The following is a 20,621-nucleotide window of genomic DNA, read 5'->3' on the forward strand; positions in this document are numbered from 1 at the left end:
CTAAAAACATTCCATTTTCGAATTCGACAGACAAGCAAAGCACTAACTCATACTTTGTCATTTAACTGAAATGTTAAATTTTACCTTCATATGGGTTTTTCACACTTTTGTCCAAACTTGTCATTTTAATTAAACGTATTTTAATTAAAACATAGTTTACAAAATGCTGAAGGTTCGTAATTAATTAAAGCTCACTGTTACTTTTATGAAGAGGTTTTAAAAAAACCTTGTAAGGAATTTGCAATGCGGCTTTATTATCATGTAAATTAATAGCACAGAAAATGTAACTAGTGTTTAATAGACATTGTCTAGTAACATTATTTGTCTTGATAAAAATAATGACTGGATTACAATTTTTTGGTTGTATTTATGGAAATACTTGATCTTTCCTAATTCGAATGTGGGGATTTCAATTCTAAAATTAGTTTTGCTCTTAAAGCTACAGGTTTTTAGATCACCTTTTTAGTTAATTTTTGTTGAAATATACAATTTTTAATACGTTAAATGTAACAGGGTGTTCTGTAAATACAACAACAAACTTTGAAGGACGTTAGATAACATCACAAGAATTAAAATTGCAGAGGAATTCATTCCTGGTAACATCTCTGTACGCGTCTAGAGGTCCTCCCCTATTATGAATTGTTTAAAAGCATAAAAAGAAACGGTTTATTATTGGAAAGTGTTCGTAGGAACGCATGGTGACATTTTCGAACATGGGTTTCTCTGCAATCGTTATCATGATCATGTGCCCCAACTCTCCTAGAAATTTATTGCGGCATTTATGCAACTCCCTATTATACGTAACGATTTTAAACTTATGCATTTCAATAAAAAATTTAAAATTATTATTCTTTTGAAATCGTTATTTAACAGCCGAATTTTTGGTTTGCGACTACTATTATTCAACTCAGTAACTCTGTAATTTTGAAACCAATCCAGAAGACGAGAGATCTCCTGGATCGACATACCTGGTATTGGGAGAAATTTGCCTTCGCGGATAACTTTTTAATGAAACTTACCCACGTTTGCGTTTCAGGGAGAAAAAAACCACGAAAACCTTCCATGTTCAGTCTGACCACAAAGGGACTCTTACACATGATCTGTGGTCAGTGCGACCTGAGTGCGGAATTCGTATCGACCAGCCATTGCTGAGATTCGAACGTGGTTCACTTCCTTGGAAGATGAACACTATATCCCCTGAGCATTCACGGCTTTCATGAAAATGTTATTGAAAAAAAATTTTGCTTGGAAGAAGAAATCGATTACCGATTTGAAATCAGGGAGATAAAGATATGTAAGATCAGTAAAAGAAATTGCCTGAATCTCAGAAAACTATTTTTCAGTGTAATTTAGTAGTAATACTAATACATTAAACTTCGAAAATAACTAATAAAGTAAGAAGGAAAAAATAAGCTATTATTTTACGATAAATTTTCTTTCACTAGGTAAAGAAATCTACAAAAACACCTGTTTTGCAAATTTTTAATTATATTAAATGCAGTATCTTGGGAAACTTATAAACAGAAATGGTGGATTTTTTTTCTCGACCTATAAAAATTTACTTAAACTAGCTACGTAAAAACTAAAAATTAGACAAGTAAAAAGAAAATCTTGAAAGAAGTTCTAATTAATATATTTTAATATGGTATAAAAATCTTTTTTGGGAAATAAGTATACTTCAGTAACCCATAGATATAATTAATAGACGGATAGAAAATTTTAAAAAGATTTAACTCCAGCAGCAATACAATTCTAAACATCCTTTTCTTTATCAATACAAATACAATTTTTTCCTCAACTGAATATTTAATTGATAATATTTAAAAGTATTATCTACAGGGCATGTTTTACAAGCAAAATCTCTTACACGTACGCAAATTATTTTGCTTACCCCTATAATTGACCACATCTACAAATAATCCTATAGAACTTGAGAAATATATAATAGAACTAGAACATTTTAATTGACAGCTAAAATTATACAACCCATTTCCATATCATTTTCAATAATTATACAACTTATTACCATCTCATTATCCAGTTATTCAAATAAAGAAAATCTCCTCTGCAATGTCAAATAATTCAAAATAAGTAACTCGAAAATAAGTAACTCATCCATATCATTATCAAATAATCCAAATTATGCAACTCTTTTCCTTACCGTTGTCAAAGAATCCAGTTTATGTAACTCAAAGTCATGTAGCTGTTAAATAATATTATTAAATAATTCTCTTATATATAATTTCCAAAACAATGTAAAAATGTATACAACTCTTCTTATGTCATTGGTTAATAGTTTAAACTCCGGAACTTCCTTTTTTATCATACCTCTCCACATCTTTGCCAAATAACTCAAAATAAGCAAATCACATATTTATTACAGTAAAATAATTCAAAATGCATACCTCCACCATGTCAAAGCCAAGTAACTTAAATAGGGCAACTATCACACATGCAAACCCCACCTTATCATGGTCAAATAATTCAAATTATGGAACCAGGGGTGAAAGCGAGACGGAAAAGAGGAATGGCTGGTAGTAAAACCATTTCAGTTATAACTAGTTTTCGGGAGGAGTTAACTTATTCTTTTTAAAACTATTCAACAATATCTACTTTATCCTTCGAAAATAACCAGTTTTATATATAGACTAAAATTATAAAAGAAATCTTGATAGTTACAGATATTTTATTTTTCTCCAAAAAATGCTTAAATAAAATGTCTTTCGTACCAATTATTGCACTTTTCCGTCCAGCTATATAAGGGCTTTCAGCCATATATGGAACTCTTCTCCATACCACTATCAACAGTTTATGTAACTCACGTTCATATAATTGTCAAATAATAAGATTAAGTGCTTCTCTTTCACATCTTTTCCAAGTAGCGTGAATTCTAACGTGAAATTTTTTTTCTTTCATATATACAATGTTATTATGTTATTATGTTATACCATGTTATTGCCACCAAATTCAGTTTATGCAATTCCCTTTCATTTCAATATCAAATAATGAGATCAAGCTATTCTCTTAAACATCTTTTCTAAGTAACGTGAATTCTGAATATTATGCAACTCTCATCTATATTATTTTCAAACAATTTAAATTACTCCTCTCTCCTCCATATTAAAGCCAAATAGCTTAAATAATGCAATTCTCTTCCATGCTACTGCCACCAAATTCAGTTTATGCAATTCCCTTTCATTTCAATATCAAAAAATGAGATCAAGTTATTCTCTTAGACATCTTTTTCAAGTAACGTGAATTCTGAATATTATGCAACTCTCATCTATATCATTCTCAAACAATTTAAATTACGCATTTCTTCTTCATATCAAAGCTAAATAAATTAATCATGCAACTCTCATCCATGCCACTGCCACCAAATTCAGTTTATACAACTCACTTTGATATCACTGCCAAATAATAGGGTTAAGTTATTCGCCTACACATCTTTTCCAAGTAATGTGAATTCTGCATATTATTTAACTCTCCTTTACAGCATTCTCAAATATAAGTTAAGCTACTCTCCTCTATATCGTAGTTAAATAACTTAAATTACACAATTCTCCCTCGTGTCACTATCAAATAATTTAATTTATGTAACTCTTCTCTAGATTACTGTCAAATAATAAAATTATATTGTTTTCTTACATATCATTTCCGAGTAATTAGAATTGTGGAATTATCTTCGATATTATTGTCAACTAATATATGAGTGTGATGAAATTTTAATAGTTTGACAATTAAAAAATATTATCCTTTATTTAGAATAACTCTTACTTTAACTTTAGTATACGAATATAATTTTTTAGAAAGGAATTTTTAAAAAGCTTTATAAACTCAATTTATTTATCAATGGATTTTAATTCTTTAATAATTTAAAAAACTAATATAAAGTTCAATGAGTATAATTAAATTTTTTATGAGTCAATAATTATGGTACAGCCTTGCAACGAAAGTATAAATAAATTTAAAAAAATATTAATATTTTCCGCCTTTAAATTTCATAAAATCTTCACAACTTAACATTCTTAACTTTCACAAACATAAATACATAAATGAAAGTTTCCATGACTTTAAATTCTAATACTAAATTTGCTCAAGATGAATTAATAATATTAGATACAATATTTAATTTTACCTCAAACATGCATAAATTGTCCAATTAGTGACATAGTCTTAAATTAAAATGTTAATATTTTTACTGCGAAGAGTAAATGATTAATTAATGTTGCAATTTCTCACAATCAATCACTTTTTAATGACAAAATTGTAGATACACCACTTAATCTCGTATGGAATAACTATGTAACATTAATTAGTTCAAATAATTTCTCAAATTTATCTTAAATTTTACTATCAAGTTATTATTCTTTCAAATCAACTCCATGTGTATGACAACTAACATAAAAGTAATAAATGAAGTAACTAAAAAGAATAAAGGTACGAAACCAAAGAAATAAAGAATTTTAGAAAGTTACCGTTGTAATTTTTTTAAATAATGCCTTCCCGTTTTTCTACTTAAAAAATAAAAAACAAAAAAGGAGACCTGCCTACCATTTGAAAACTTTTAAGTATGCTTTTCGGGACTTTTATACACTGCTCAAAACAATTCTGGAATATTGCGATTTTGTATATAAACTACGTATGAAGCCAAGTACGTTTATATACAAATACGTAGTTTATATGCGTATTTGTATATAAACTACGTATCTTATTCACTGGTAGATAGGGTGTTCCATAAACGCCACCCTTAATCGTTATTTTCAGAAAGATGAAAGCTATAAAGCTTATCATAGATGAAAGCTAAAAGTATGCGCATTGGAGGAAGACACTTTTCAAATCAAACAAAGCAGAGTAGAAGAGGGCAAGTGTATTGAACAAAAAGACATGTTTGATTGCTGTCCAAAAAAAAAAAATTAGGCCAACCGTTTTTTTTTTAAAATTTTCTAAACATTTGCTTCTAAAAGAAAAAAAATGTTTTTAATAAGTCAGTGTGGAAGTGTTTACATGGTTTTTCCCAACCCCAGAATCTGCTTTTAAAGCTATAATTTTATTTACAAAATCTATAAAATTTTTACTAAACTTGATTTCCCCTTATTGTTTTGCTCTATAATGCCATATCCACCAACAGATACAGAAGTATCGTGTTGTAAGAATTTTCATTCCATTGGAAGGTTTAATGTATTATTATTTTATTAAATAGGAATCGAAACAATTTTGCATTCCACTACACAAAAACAATTCAAAAATTTGTATAAAAAGCCAGTTACACATTTAGGCTAATGGTCTTAAATTTGATAAAAATTTACGATAAAAGTTAGTTAAAACATTCTGTTTTATTTCACTAGAACAATTTTTTTCCTCAAAAACCTTAAATGTTCGTAAATAAAAAGTAGACACATATAACAGGGGTGGAGAATGAATACAAGGTAGCGAGAGGTAGCGAAAAAAAAACAGTTCTTTGTCAATTTTAATCTTAGCTTCAAATAATAATTTAGTTAATTTAGTTAATCAAATAATAATTTAATTAATTCACATGATAATTTAGTTATCAAATTTTTTTTGTTACCTTGAATAGGGCAATGTCTAAGCGCCGGCCGGGTAGTTAAGCAGTCAGCGTAACTGACTACAAAGCTATTCGTTGTTGGTTCAAATCCCGATCAGGGCATAGATGTTACTCTATATACTGCTCTGTGTGATGGGTGAATCTGGCTCATTGTATGAACGGGCATTTGTAGCAGTGTGACGTGGATAATGCTGCTCGTTTCCATGACTTAGGTTTACAGATGTCCACCGGGTAACATTAAAGAGTAGCACTTCCGTCATCTTCTGACGTTCGGTAATTCGAGTGTTCAGTGCCAGCCGTTAAATAAATAAATAAATATGACCAAAGTAATAAGGAGTAGGTATAGTTCTTACCAGAAATTGAACACTAATATCAATTTTGTTAACAAAAGGCAAACATGATATTTTCTTTGCTTTCATTTAAGAAGAAAAAATCATGATTTTTTGTGATGAATTGTATGCAAAATTTTTCTATACTTTTCTGCAGTCAAGTACCACGTTTTAAATTTTTGCAGGTTTTGGTAATCCTTTTAATCTTGTGGAAGTAAAGTACAATTGATATATATTAATCAAATGTTCAAGGGTTGATCGAAACTATGGAAACACATGTATACTAACTTTATGCAAAAAAAAAATTCAGTAGCAAGCGCTTTTTTTTTTCTTGGAAGATTTAGCATATCAAATTTGTTGGCATAGTTTGAAAGATCATGCTTGAAACTTTTAGAATGGTGTCTCTTTCACCAATGCAAAATTTTCATTGACCAAAATGAGGTTCGGAATTAATTGCTGATTTATTTTTTCATTACCACTGTAGTAAAAAAAACATTCCTATGGAATGATTTTGAATTTGCTGGGATTAAAGCTAGAAAGACAAACAAAACGTAATAAAGCTCAAACTTCAAGCATTCGTTTTGGTCACTCCAAATTTTACATGGACAAAAATTACATCATTTCTAAAAGCTTCGTGCATAAAGTTTCGAATTGTGACATCAGAATTGCCATGAAATATTTTTAAAAACGTTTGTTGCAAAAAAAAAAGAAATTGTTTACAAAGAGTAAGTATAGAAGTTTTTAAATTATTTTGATCATCCCCTGTATAAACTAAAAGAATTTAAAGTTCCAACTATATTTAAGTTGATCAGAGCCCCGGTAAGTGTATCTAAATATCTCGGAATTAATTTTCTGAAAGGTTTTTCGAAATATCTTAATTTCTTTTAATTCAGTATTCTAATAGCAGAATTTTCTTGCTGACATACCTAACATATTTTCTTAAATAAATAATTGGAAAGGTAAAATATTGGGTTTTCAAATGTTATTTGAGAAACTTTTACTTCAACTACTAGAAACTTCATGGAATACTGGTCAGCATAATGATATTATAACATTATTTAGAAATAGAAACTCGGTAATATAAATGTTATATAATGTGGAAATTTGTAAACACATTGAATGCCACGCTAATTTTACATGGCTTGCTCGCCCTGCCTCACGGTAAATAACAAACAAAATTTGAAATTATTAGACAGATTTTGCTAATATTTAAAAGGTTTAGCGTGACATGTCTGAAAAAAAAGTGGCGAATTATGTAAGCCAACAAATTGTTTAGAAATAGTGGTGGATAAAAATCTGCTAGATTGAATTTATTAAACCAAGAATCACAATTAATGAACTATCACTTGAAGATATTTATTCGCTGTCCGGAGCAAGTTGGCATCTCTGTGTATATAAATAAAACTACTCTTGTGTGTTCTATATTACATTAATTTGTTCAAACCATTTTAGTAACGATAACAATAAAAAAAAAATTAAAATTTCCTCGAATTATGGGTCTCCCATAATCTTGGCTTTGCCGGTCACCGGTGACCCCCACGGCATTCAACGTGTTAATTTTAAGTGTAAGATAGAAGTAGATAACAGATCGGGTGTTGACCACGTCATCAAAACTGTTTGATAGTAAAATTATATTATAAATTTGTTGTAACTTGACATTAACCTCTAGCAGGGAATATATAAATATAGAAAACTAAATAATAAACATAAATTAACCGTTTATTAAAATTTAAATGTGATTAATGCATTTCAGAGAACCAGCATCCTATTGAGTTGCAATGAAAAAGTAAAGAAAAGGTTACAAAAACACGTTGCTTTATCAATTGGGTTGAAACAATTACATATTCATGAGCTTCTGTTGGAGAAAAAGAGGAGTGTTCAGGGTTAAAGGAACGAACTTGTTAGGGGTGGCTTTAACAAGAAAAAGAACATAAGTCCTTTCGAAATTACTTTCAATTTTTTTTTCTTACTTTTTCGTCCTCTCATTCAGTCTCTTGTAAGGGAATTGAATAATTTAAAATCAAATAATCATAAAATGGAGTAAATTGAAAGGCAAAATGTTTTGTAGTGAAGTTGGAAATAATAGAATAAAAGTGCATGTTCTTATTGAATAAAAATTATGTTACAAGGCAATGTCTTCATTATTAAATTTTAAGTTCTTGCAGAAATATTTATTATTAGATAAGTTTTCAGTGCCTTGTTTATTCATTAAATATTCATTATCGTACATTATTCATTATCATAATATTCATTATTCATTAAATATTCATCACTATTGTTAATTCATTAAATAATTCTACTCATAATATTATCAAAAGTCTAATTAATGCACTCCTTATATACAAAGTATAAAAATATATGTATATTTCATATCAATAAGCATATGCATATTATTGCATTGAAATAATATCTCGACATATTTATTCACTTAAACCTAAAATATGCCTATTTTTAAAGCGCCTCTACATTAAATTTAAATAAGACCTTGTCCATTTTCTTTTGAATTTCATTTTTTAAATTATTTAATCGAGTACCTTTAACAATCATTTCTTACTCGTTTTTTATAGCTTTACATATTTGGCTAATAATTCTATTTAAAATTCAAACTTAATACCAAATAGAACTGCGAGTAACAAACGAATCGCCATTTGGCAACATTAAAACATGACAATTTCATACCTGCCAACTTTTACGCATTTGACGTAAAATTTTACTTCTATATTTAAAGTGGTAGTAAAATGTATGCTTTCTAAATGTTCTTTGCATTCATAAGCTCAATTTATAATTTTTTTGACCACCACTATTTTTACAAAATATTAAGCATATATGTTAATATGTAATACTTTTGAGGTTGTCTGCATAAGCTATTATAAAATACAGCGTATGTTTCTGCCTAAAATTGTAATTTCATACCTGACAACTTTTACGCATTTGGTGTAAAATTTTATTTCTATGTTTAAAGTGGTGGTAAAATGTATGCTTTCTATATATTCCTTGCATTTGTAAACTTAATTTATAATATTTTTAATTCACCACTATTTTTAAAAAAATTAAGCATATACATTAATATGTAATACTGTTCTAGTAATCCGCATAAGCTTGTTCATAATACAGCAAATGCTTCTGCCTAAAATTGTAATTTACATTTCATTTTACTACCACTGGGGAATATCATCCTTGAAAGGATTAAAAGTTGGCAGATATGTAATTTAAATTCCATTTTACAACCACTGGGAAAAATCATCCTCGAAAGAATTAAAAGTTAGCAGGTATGCAATTTTTTAGGTTCAATTCACGCAACCCCCAAGAATTTTTCGTCGTGCTTCGAATTTTTTAATCTCTGTTGTGTTACATTTTCATACACATCTTACTACTTTTACCTCCGTTTAAAAAATGACGCGAAAAGCCAATTTGTTATATTTTTTTAAAAATTTGAACTGAAATAAAATGAGATATTATTTCTCAGTTATATTGCGGTTATAACATAATTTTGGCTTCTTCGTCGCATCACAAACCCAATACGAAACACATTAATCTTAGTTACATGTTATAGTAATATTACTGTATAATTGATATTGTATAGTATGTATGTCATGCAATCCCATATAGACATTTTTTCAAGAATAAACAAAAAATTTGTATTACCCATAGCATATTGCATTATAAAAATCTTTATTTCAATCTTGAAACACCATACATTCGGCACTCTTAAGGTTGAAGATAGCGGGTTCATATCCCATCGACTCCTGATCATTGCTTTGTTTTTATCTCTTTTTTGCTCACTGTTTGTCTACATGATCTTTTCAGTTTCCGATTTATAAGTCGTTTTTTGTATTTAACACGAAAGTCCTTAATATGGTTCATTTATTGACATACTTATGTATGTCAATAAATGAACCATATATTCAGAGATACCTCGTTTTTGTAGGCATATATAGCGGTGGAAAATTTGTGTTTTTATGTATAATTTTGGTAAGTAAATATGGCTTAAAGTGTATTTACTCACACTACATATAAATAATACGATGGCTAATATACACGTTTACGTGGTTCCAGCTATACCAGGTTGAGTCCATTAAATTGTTGGCATAATAACCCAAATTCTGTATTATTTTCAGTTCTTATTTGTCTATCCTTTAAAATTTGTTTTAGTTCGCATTCTTGTATAGCTTAAAAGATTTCATACTAAAACAAACATTATGATCCACAGAAGCACAGGGCTGCTTACCTTCTGTGCTTTTTGAGAAAATTTCTTCCAATTGTAGCTAATTTTATGTCTTTATGTATTATTTATTGTTTTGAAACCTTGATTTAAAATTATTTTCCTCACTGCATGCAAATAATTAAGAAGTTTATATGAAACCCACTTTGTTCCAGATCTATCTCTGTAAGGCATTTAAAATGCTTGCAAAATTATCAAAATTTTCAAGAGCTGTAGTTTATAATTGTTTCCACTCTATAATATATTTTTCAAACACAGTAGCAATCGGTTATCCGGGAAATCAAGTATGTGTACTAATATTTAATTAGAAAAAATATTTTGAATTTCCTCAAAATAAATTATATTTTATTTAATTTTATTCTAATTTTAGCTACTTTAATTTTAGTATAATTAATTTTAGCCTGTTTTATTCATTAAGAAGTGGCATCGGTATATACTGTATTAAAACGTAAGCTGTAGATTAGTTTTCACCATAAGGAAAAGGAAATAATTATATAAATTGTTAACTTCATATAATTATTTTTTTCCTACATGATTACCACTATTATATATTGTTATACACTATTATTAATTATCTCAAACTTGTAGCGTCTGGTTAGAGTGTCTGGTCGATTTATAACCTTCATCTAGAGACGCTCGGTTGTCTCTTGGAATTTCAATGTTGCTTTTTAAGGTAAGTAATTGCGTTGGACAATGTTTGGATAGATGCTTTGGTTTAGGACTTTATTTGATTTAATTAGGTAACCCTTTGCAATCAAAATCTCATTGCAGTCTACTTAGTATAAACTCCGTTAGATTTTATAGGCACTGTGGTCGCAGCAACTTATTTCTAGTTCATGATCATAGTATCCTTTCATTTTTCCTTTTATTTTTCTTTATTTTCATCAGAAATCGTGATGAATATATGACACGATCCAATATATCACTGGGAAAAGACATCTACGGCGTCTAAAAGCCTTTACAAATTTTATGACTATTTGGTCGCCTTCAGATATTACATGGTTGGCGTGTAAATAATGAATATTCCTCCTGTATACTTTTAGTGGTTGCTTTCAATTTTTTTTACCTCTGAAAGAACCTCGAATGCAAACTGTCACTCTAGCTAATTTCAGATCCAAATTAATAGTATTCCATTACTTATTTTTGTATGACTCGAATTGTATTGTTTATTTAAGATACTTACCATACTAAAAAAATGCTACAATTTCATTTGAAAATTTCTCTGTAACTTTTAAATTGATGTTGAAAGAACTTTTATTCTACATTCTACTAGCTCTTAAAGTATGCAGGGGTCCCAATGGCACCTAAAATTGTAAAAAGTGGTAACTAATAAAAAACTAAAAAACTATTAAAAGAGATTAAAATTAGTAACCTTTTTAGTACATGTCTTTCATATTACTATTGAAAGTGAATGCAAGCTATATTTTTATCTTGCTTGCATTATCTCTAATTGATACGGTCAATGTTTAAAAGAGGTATGTTACAAATCTGCACTTTTGAGAAAAACTAAAACTGTGTCAATTGTGAAAAGATTGCTTTAATTGCTTCCAAATTGTTGGATTCTCTTCGTTAGTCAGTCTAGAAAATTGCCTAGTACTTGATAATCGGTGATTGATATTCCAAAATCAACAAGAAGCTTATTTTCGCTGAAATGTTGCATACCCCCTTCACCACTGTACTAACCGCTTCAGTTATATGCTTGAAAATATCTAATTTGCAATGTACATCATGATGGCAGTTACCATTGAATGATTATTGAATTAAATAAATAAAAATGAATTACGTTTTTAACACTTTCTACATTTTTAGGCATCTGTGCCATTCCTAAGTAAGACTGTCGGTCTTCTTTTTGTTATTGTGTTACTGATGTCCTGCAGTATTAAAAAAATAGTAGTATTTGTTAAATTATAAAAAAGAAATGTAGTAAGTTTAATATCTCGTAGAATTTGACATTGGAGCAAAATATTCCTTCCAAAACAAAATATGCAATGTCAGGGGTACTACAGGCGACTAAAAATTTAACAAGTGGGGAAAACTCAATACATGTTTAATTTATTTAATTATTCAATTGTAACTACCATCATGACATACATTGAAAATTATTCATATTTATGCAAAAAAAAATAACTGCATACCAGCCAACATTCACTCTTTTCTAGAATGGATTTTCCAAGTGGTAGTAAAACAATTACCGAAAAACTATCTTCCTCAAAAATATATTTATATCCAAATCAAGTTGAAATTCACTATCGTAAGGACTAATATGCTTTTATATATTTGTTGTAATTATTTACATGTAGTGGTGGTCAAACTGATTTAAAATTATTATTGTAATTCAGAAAGTTTTGTGAAATAACATGAACTTCGCTAGTCCTTTAAATATGAAAATAAAATCTTCCTGGAAAACCGGAAGAGTTGGCAGCTATGTTTCTGCAATCTCCTTCAGTAATAAACTAAAAGATACATACTAGAAAAGTTGCTAATTTTAATCACTTTCAATAGGTTTGTGTCTTTTATTAATCACCACTTTTTACATGTTTAGTCAGCTGTAGTATCCATTCGATACTAACAGTCGATTTGCTTTTCTTTTTTTTAAAAAAAAGACGTGTTCTATCAGTGTGACACGGGCCATACACCAAGACGGAAAAGAGCAAAAAACTGGTACGAAAAACATTTCATTCTAGCATTTTTACCAGAAAAATTTAATTTCTGTAGCTACTGAAAGTTTTCTTGCAATTATAGTATGCATATGAATATGCCTTTTTTTCTAAAGAAAAAGTAGATATTTTTTAATAGAAGAGAATAGATTTACTTCTCCAAAAAAGCAGTTTTAACTGAAATGGTTTTACTACCAGTTTTTCTTCTTTTCCTTCCCGCTTTCACCCATGTGGCCAAACGGTACATATCAAAAGAAATGGTATTGCGGACAAAATTAGCATTAGCAGAGATGCCAACTGCTCCGGAGGGGAAAAAATTGTTTAAAAACGGTAAATAAGTACAAAATAAATTATGCAAATATTACGCATTTGGCGTAAAATTTTATTTTTACCTTTAAAGTGGTAGTAATTATAAGCTATTTTTTCTTTTATAAACTTAATTTTTAAATGATTTTGATCACCACTATTTTTAAAAATCTTACGCATATATATTATTATGCGTTACTCTCACCTTGTTCAGCTCAAGTTTTTTCAGTTACAACGTATTTCGTTGCTTAAAATTGAAATTCCGTTTTAATACCACTGGGAAAAACCATAATTGAAGGAATTAAAAGTTGGCAGGTATGCAAAACTCCGTCGGATAGGAAAGACATAAGTGCTCTAAGATGGTGAATTATATAAGCCTATGAATTATATAGAAATAGTGGTGGATAAAAATCTACTAAATTTAATTTTTTAAATCAACAATCACAATTGATAAACTACCATTTTAAAATATATATTTGCTGTCCGGATCAAGTTGGCATCTCTGCATTAGTAGTAGAAAAAAGTCTTACTTGATAATAAAATGTTGTTGTAAGTCGAGAAAAAATCAATTTCAATAGATTAACGCTGAATCTAAGGCTTTCATTCAAATCGAAGCAGTTTGTCTTTCTCTGTGATATTTACACTTTTACTGAGACAATAAAACCTGACATAAGTGCCATGATTGCAAAAGGTACAAACATTAACCATGTTTATTTCTTTTCATTCCAATAACAATTACTTTGTAACAAATGTGAAAGCTAAGTCAATGTTTTTGATTCAAATTCATACGATTTTATTTTCAAGATTACTTTAAATCAGAAAATTTAATCAGAATAGGAAATTTTTCGATTTTTTTCGTAATTTACCTTATTTTATATAAAAACTATAAAAACTATACAATACTACTAGTAGGTTATGGTTAACATATGATTTTTGACAGATTTCTTCAATCTGTGAAAAAGGAAATCTATGTAGAAAAGTAGTTTTGTCTAACTAAGCCTATAAAAAAAGAAGCAAAATATGTAACAGGTAAAAAGTTTTAATTTATCATTATACTCATACCCTCCAACTGCTGCGGAATTTCAGTAGTTTCAGAAATCTTCTTTTCTGACGGTAGCAAATTTAATGTCTTAATATTTTAAAAAAATTAATTTTAGCGTAACTTGTCCACTATTACTTATAAAAGTGCAGGCTATATGGCTAGATTCTTAAGTTCTGATAAAAGTTTTATGAGAGATCCATTTGCTTTAAAAATTTCTACTTTGGTTTGCTACCACTAGAAAGAATTATTTTCAAAATCCTCATAAGTTGGAGGGTATGAACTAACCGAAATAGGAACCTAATTTTGTCCCTAGGGTTTTTTTCTCTTCAAATGAAGTTTTTTTTTTTTTTTTTTGAAAAAAAAGTTTAAGTGGTAGCACACATTTTTCTTTGTTAATTTTCATTTTGAAAGAACGTGACGACTCCGCCTACAAAAGCACGCTAAAAACAAAAATATGTCAATCAAAAGTAAATCTGAAAAACTTTTTTTTCTATGCTCCAAACTTCTTTTTTTAGAGGATTTTTTTGCGGAATTGTAGGTTGATTTTCCGAGTACTGCTACTTAATTATTAACTCTTTTGCTCCGACAGTCGCATTTACTTACCAGCCTTTCTAAGTTTAGAGATGTCAACTGCTCCGGACACGCCAAAATAATAAAAAAAACGGCAAATATCTACTAAGTAAATTTTGCAAATAAAAAGTGCTGAATTATGTAAGGCTACGAATTATTTAGAAATAGTGGTTGATAAAAATGTACTAAATTGAATTTACTAAACCAAGTATCACAATTGATAAACTACCACTTTGACATATATATTTGCTTTTCGGAGCAAGTTGGCATCTCTCTAATTGCTGTTATATGTATTCGTTCATGCGTCAAATTGACGTGTGTTCGTAGAGATAGGTATATAAGAAACGTCCGTAAACCTAGTGTTAAACAAAAGTCATTTTAATATTTATCCATGTTACACGCATCTTCTTAATGAGATAATTGAAAAATTATGAATATCAAAACACTTAAGAAAGCTTATAATGATGATAATAATATTTATTTTTATTTTTATTAGGTGCTATTTTTACTCCTGGCTCTGAAGAAATGCAAACAGCGTTTAATTACGCAGTGTCATATCACAACAATAATGACTCTCAAGCTAGGTTTAAAGTGGAGCCTGTTGTTGAAGTATTAGATAGTGATGATTCTTATAAAATTGGACAAACATGTAAGTAGAATAATTTTCTGATTAAAAATAATATTTGTTAAAAATTAATTGATTAAATTATTTAGCATAATTCTCTATCTGTACTCTTATTACCTTTTTCCATTTTTTATTTGCAAAGGAATAATTATAACGCATATAAACCTTTTTAATGTGCCAGTGTGACGTTAAAATGGAACTGTAAATCTTTTTTTTTATTATTTTTCAATTGGATTTTTAAATATATTTAGTTTTATAGATAACTCATAACAGATAAAACCCCTACCTATTTTTTACCACTGTTTCAGTATGGTATTATTTCAATAAATGTATGTCAGAAACGGTAAAAATGATTGGAACAGATTTTTTTCTCAATCTACACCTTTCACATCCTTTAGGTTTTACGTGCTTCAAAAAAACTTTTTTTCCAATAGTAGTGAAATAAGTATTAAAGCATTCATGTAGGTAAATTCCTAATTCACCTCTCACCTTTACCTGAAACACAACAAGGTAAACATCCGGTTCTCTTTAAGCATGCTTAAACTATTTTCTTTTATGATTGTCTTTCAACAGTCAACTTAATATTTGGTTCTAGACAACTTTTACGATTACCAATGTTCAACTCCGTAGTCTTGCAATTTTAAAACCAATCCAGAAGATAAGGGAACTCTTGGATGAAGTATTGGGAGAAATTTGCCTTCGTGAAGAACTTTTTGACAGAGCTAAACCACATTTGCGTTACAGGGAGAGGAAAACTACAAAAATATCCCACGGTTAGCCTGGTGGAAAGGGGACTTCTTGATCCTTATAATATAATGAAATTAAACTTAGTTAAATGCATAAATTATATGTTTAATTTAATCAGATGAGTTACCACATTTTCATATAGGTAAGATTTCATTATTGTGTTATGTGTGTCCAGCCAACGCCTCCTATAACTGAAAGCCTTCACACGGTTTCTTTTAGGTAGTCCGATCAGACCACTATAAAGGCAAACCAATTAACGAAAGAGCCATTTAATAAAAAAATTAGTAAAACTAAGAAAGTGGTAGCAAATATATGTCTATAATTTTTTTTTAATTTATGAGTATAATTGATTTGTCTTATTTACTTGTCAACCACTACAGATTCAATTTTCAAATGTAAGTGATAAATTTCTCTTAATTACTTTTAATATAGAATTCAATTTCATGCACACCACTGGCTCACATTTTAAATAGCCTGCGCAAAGTACGTATAAAAAACCATGTGGAGGATTTCTAATGTAGGAGGTGATGGTCCTGCGTGTAAGCAGCAAACAGGGAAAGTTATTGAAACACTCTAAGTGCTAATTATGAAGCACAACTATGGAAATTATGATAAAATCTTCAATAATTAAAATATCTAAAAGTTTTATTTACATTACTAGCAGCCTTCTTCATGCTCTATTATGCGTAAGCAACATTCACATTACTAAAATGAATTGTTCGAATGCGAAAGTGATGAAGGTATCTCTACAAAATTTAATTTATTGCGCAGGTTAATGAAGTTTGAAACTCAACAAAGTATGAAATTAACTCTCGCTTTATTTTAAGCAAGTGCAATTAAATGAATGTTTGGTATGTTGGTTTCGACTGCTATGATAAAATTATTTGTAATACTTTACTAGATAATAGCTGTATTCATGTGTAAAATTTTCCTCTTCGTTGACTTTTTGTAAGTGAAACTTTAAAATTATAAAACATTTTATTCATCGAAATTATTTTACAGTTTTGTTCCTAATTATTGGTTGGCTAATTTACACGTGCTACTGCTCGAATTAATAAGATTTACTTCTGTTCCTATGCACAAATTTTAAGTAGCTTTATTCCTTTAAATAATTGTCTTTTTTCTAACAATTATATTTAAATAGAATTTCAAATTAAAGCATTTATTCCACTTGTTCTATAAGTAAGAATCATTTTCGCGTAAGCAGAAGAATAATAACACAGCAACAGACTGAATAAATTATAGACTCTATTAAATGAACACTACTTAAAAATGTTTTTCATTAATCATTAAGATTGTCAAAAACTTTTAATGTTGAGTTCAAAACATTTTATAGAGTTTAAAAATAAATTTAAAATGAAAAATTCGGATTGGAAAAAAATTACACCAATATTTAAATTATGTTTCTGCTAAACGGTAAAAGAGCAATTGCCAACAATTGAGAGAATATTTATATGTTTATTTTTCTTGGTATATAACTAAGAATTATTTTCGTATAAACAGAAGAATATTGGCACAGCAAGTGACAGAATAAGTAATAGACTCTATTAAATGAGCACTACTCAATAATGTATTTCTTTAATCTTTTCGGTTGGCTGAAATCCAAATGCAATGCGATGACTGCAACAAGAAAAAAACGTATTTTATTCATTCTGAAAAAAAGAACATACTTTTTCCTCTTTTTGAAAAAAACTATATTTTTTTCCGGAGTAAGTAAGTCTCTCTTGGACTTTATTTGTTTTGTTTTACAATCAACTTATGAAAGCTTTTTTTTCCCCGACATTTATGTTAATGATATAATATTTTGCTTCAAATATTTTCTAGATAAATGATCAGAAACAATACTTTCGTTTCGAAATTAAGTACTTTCTCTAATGAATTGAAATGCAAATACAGATTTTGAAAGCATTTAAACAGGTTGGCACCTACCTTCTCATTTATAGCTGTTTAAAAAAAAAACGTATTATGTGGTAGAAATTTCTTTTTCAAAATCATTACTTCTCTTAGAGAATTAAAAGATCTTTCCTTTCCTTTATTTAAATAAACGGGGCACCTGGGCCTCAAAGAGGCCCCTATCCCATACATCATTAACAATACAGTAAGGTAAAATACATTGATTTGGTAAACATTGTGGTTGCCATAAAAAATCGATTCGTTTGCATGAGAAATAATAAATTAATGAAAGAATTCAATATGTCAAATAGACGGTTTTATATAACATTAGAAATATTGATTGTAGACTTAAATTAAAAATAAAGATAAAACATGATTTGTATGTAAAATAATTGATTTTTGAAAAATGAAACACATAATTGATGAATATAGATAAATCATACCTTGATACATGATAAAATAACAACATATTTGGAGAAAATGCAGTAAATATATTTTATCAGAGAAGTATTGCTCATTAAATACAATAGAATTTTCAGAAGAATTTATCGTGCATAAGTTGATAAATATGTATGCATAAATTGGCTATATTATCAGAAAATAAATCTTAATGTAATTTAATTTAACTTAATTAAAAGTCTGCTGTGAAAAGTTCAGTGAATTTAACTTGAGATTCTTGAAAATAAAAATAGAACTCACTGGGATTGAGATGTTTCCCCGATGATCCCCGCAGAAGGCGGAGCACTTCTTCTTTTTTGTGCAATTCCTGTAATTCGTTGATTAATGACACTAATCGGTGAGCAAGTTTAGGCGTCGAATTTGATGTTGCCCGAGGGCTCCTTCTACTGGGACGGGTCTCGCACCCAGTATAGTTGGCTGTGTGGCCGGTGTAGAAATTACAGCATTTTGGAGGTGTTGTTCTGTCTTTGTTGCATTCATGAGACCAATGGTTTTCAGCGCATTTTACACACCTTGCAGTTGCATTGCAGTATCTTTGTGTATGTCCATAATTTCGGCAGTTGTAACATTGTATAGGTCCTCGACCTCCTTGAAATGGTTCGATTTTGATCGGGATCTGTTGATTATGCAGTTGTTGGGTATGCTGTTGATTTCGAATACTCTGCAGTGATTCGCCGTTGATGTTAGAATTACGAGAAAAAGAGGAAGGAGCCGATAGGACTCTCCCATTATCTTCTTAAACTGCACTATTTTAAAGGTTTCAATATTGTTTTTCGATTAAAAGATCTTGTACCGCAATAATTTATTTATGATTTAGGTATTCGTGACTATAACTGGTAAAAATATAAAATGAAATAAAATGAAAATAACAGTAGAAAGTACACACTAATTTTCATTTCTGTTCCATGAAATATTTTGAATCTTGGATATTTTCACGTCTTTAATTTCAAATCAGCAAACTTTCATCTCTCTAAGGTTAAGTTTTTTTAAAAAAATCACTTTTTTTTTACTATTTTTGTTGAATTAGGATTAAAAACGCTATATGTAACAAGCGGTCTCATAAGTCTACCGAAAAACTTATATGTGAGTTTGAGTCCAAGAAAAAATTCTTGAGGGGACCATAAAGATGTTTTAACTGTTTATGTTGGTTTCTTGATTTATCAGCAATATTTGATGGTAACCATCATCCAACAATTCCCATCAGGTGGTAATGGATTTCAATAGGTCAACAATCTTCCATCATTTCATATTGGAGGATGATATTTAACTATATGATGGTCAGTCAACATGTTATGTCAGAAATTCTTTGAGCAACAAATTCTATCATCTTATGATGAAAAATATTGCTTCAGTACTATGATGGTCAATCAATGGGTTATGCTTGAAATTCTTAGGACAACAACTTCCATCATTTTCGGATTTGATATTCTAGTACTATGAAGGCAATCATCGAATGATTTTTGGTATTGGCGAACCAACAACACCCATCATCTGATGATGGGACGTATTGATTTACCATTACTAGACAAGTTACCTATCAAGTATTGTTTGCTATTAATAATGGAACTTCATTTTTTATTTCATGATATAATAAACTCAAATATGATAAACCATTTCACATTGATGTCAAATGGTGTATTCTTCATGTCATGTTGACAATATTTTGTGTCGAATATTTTTCAACATGAAGTAATGTTTACATAACAACTATATTTTACGAATATTAAATTGTTCGGTTATAAATACAAATTGTCGGTTAAATAAATTGAAAATTCATTTAACGAAAACTGCCAGAAAAATTTTACTTTTTTCTGTGAAGGAAGAAAAAGAGTAAAGCTAAGAAGTTATGCGTGAGCAGAGGTGGCATAAAAGTTGCTCCCTTCGCTTGCTTCGGTGAACAGTTAAAAGATCATCGCTGGTTAACGTACCATGTAAAACTAAGATCCACTTTTTGAATTGATGTAAGCCTGACCATCAATCCCAAGTGAAGAGAGTGTGACTGGCTGACCAGAAAGCTAGGCCAATTTTAATATCAAAGCGTTGGGCAGTATTGATGGTCCCAACAAAAAGCATGTGAGTTTGTATTGAAAAAATTATAATAATAACCAGTAAAATATGCTTCATCATTATAAAAATCCATCCTACCATGATGGTCATGCTATGTTGGCCCAACACGAAAAGTTCCTAATTTCTAATTTGGGATGT

The 20,621-nt window shown here is 29.2% G+C and overlaps 1 protein-coding gene across 2 annotated transcripts in view; it reads left to right on the forward strand.

Annotated features, from left to right (window-relative positions):
* Positions 1-20,621, forward strand: part of LOC107436206 (glutamate receptor 1-like) — a 147,221-nt gene that overhangs the window by 24,988 nt on the left and 101,612 nt on the right. For both annotated transcript variants that reach the window (XM_016047817.4, XM_071188134.2), the window contains exon 2: positions 15,189-15,341. In XM_016047817.4, coding sequence (XP_015903303.3) covers positions 15,189-15,341 — 153 coding nt within the window. The remainder of the gene's footprint in view (positions 1-15,188; positions 15,342-20,621) is intronic.

The sequence above is a fragment of the Parasteatoda tepidariorum genome, chromosome 12 (assembly GCF_982258835.1).
Source record: "Parasteatoda tepidariorum strain Cologne lab strain chromosome 12, Ptep-v5.0, whole genome shotgun sequence".
Lineage (NCBI taxonomy): Eukaryota > Metazoa > Arthropoda > Arachnida > Araneae > Theridiidae > Parasteatoda > Parasteatoda tepidariorum.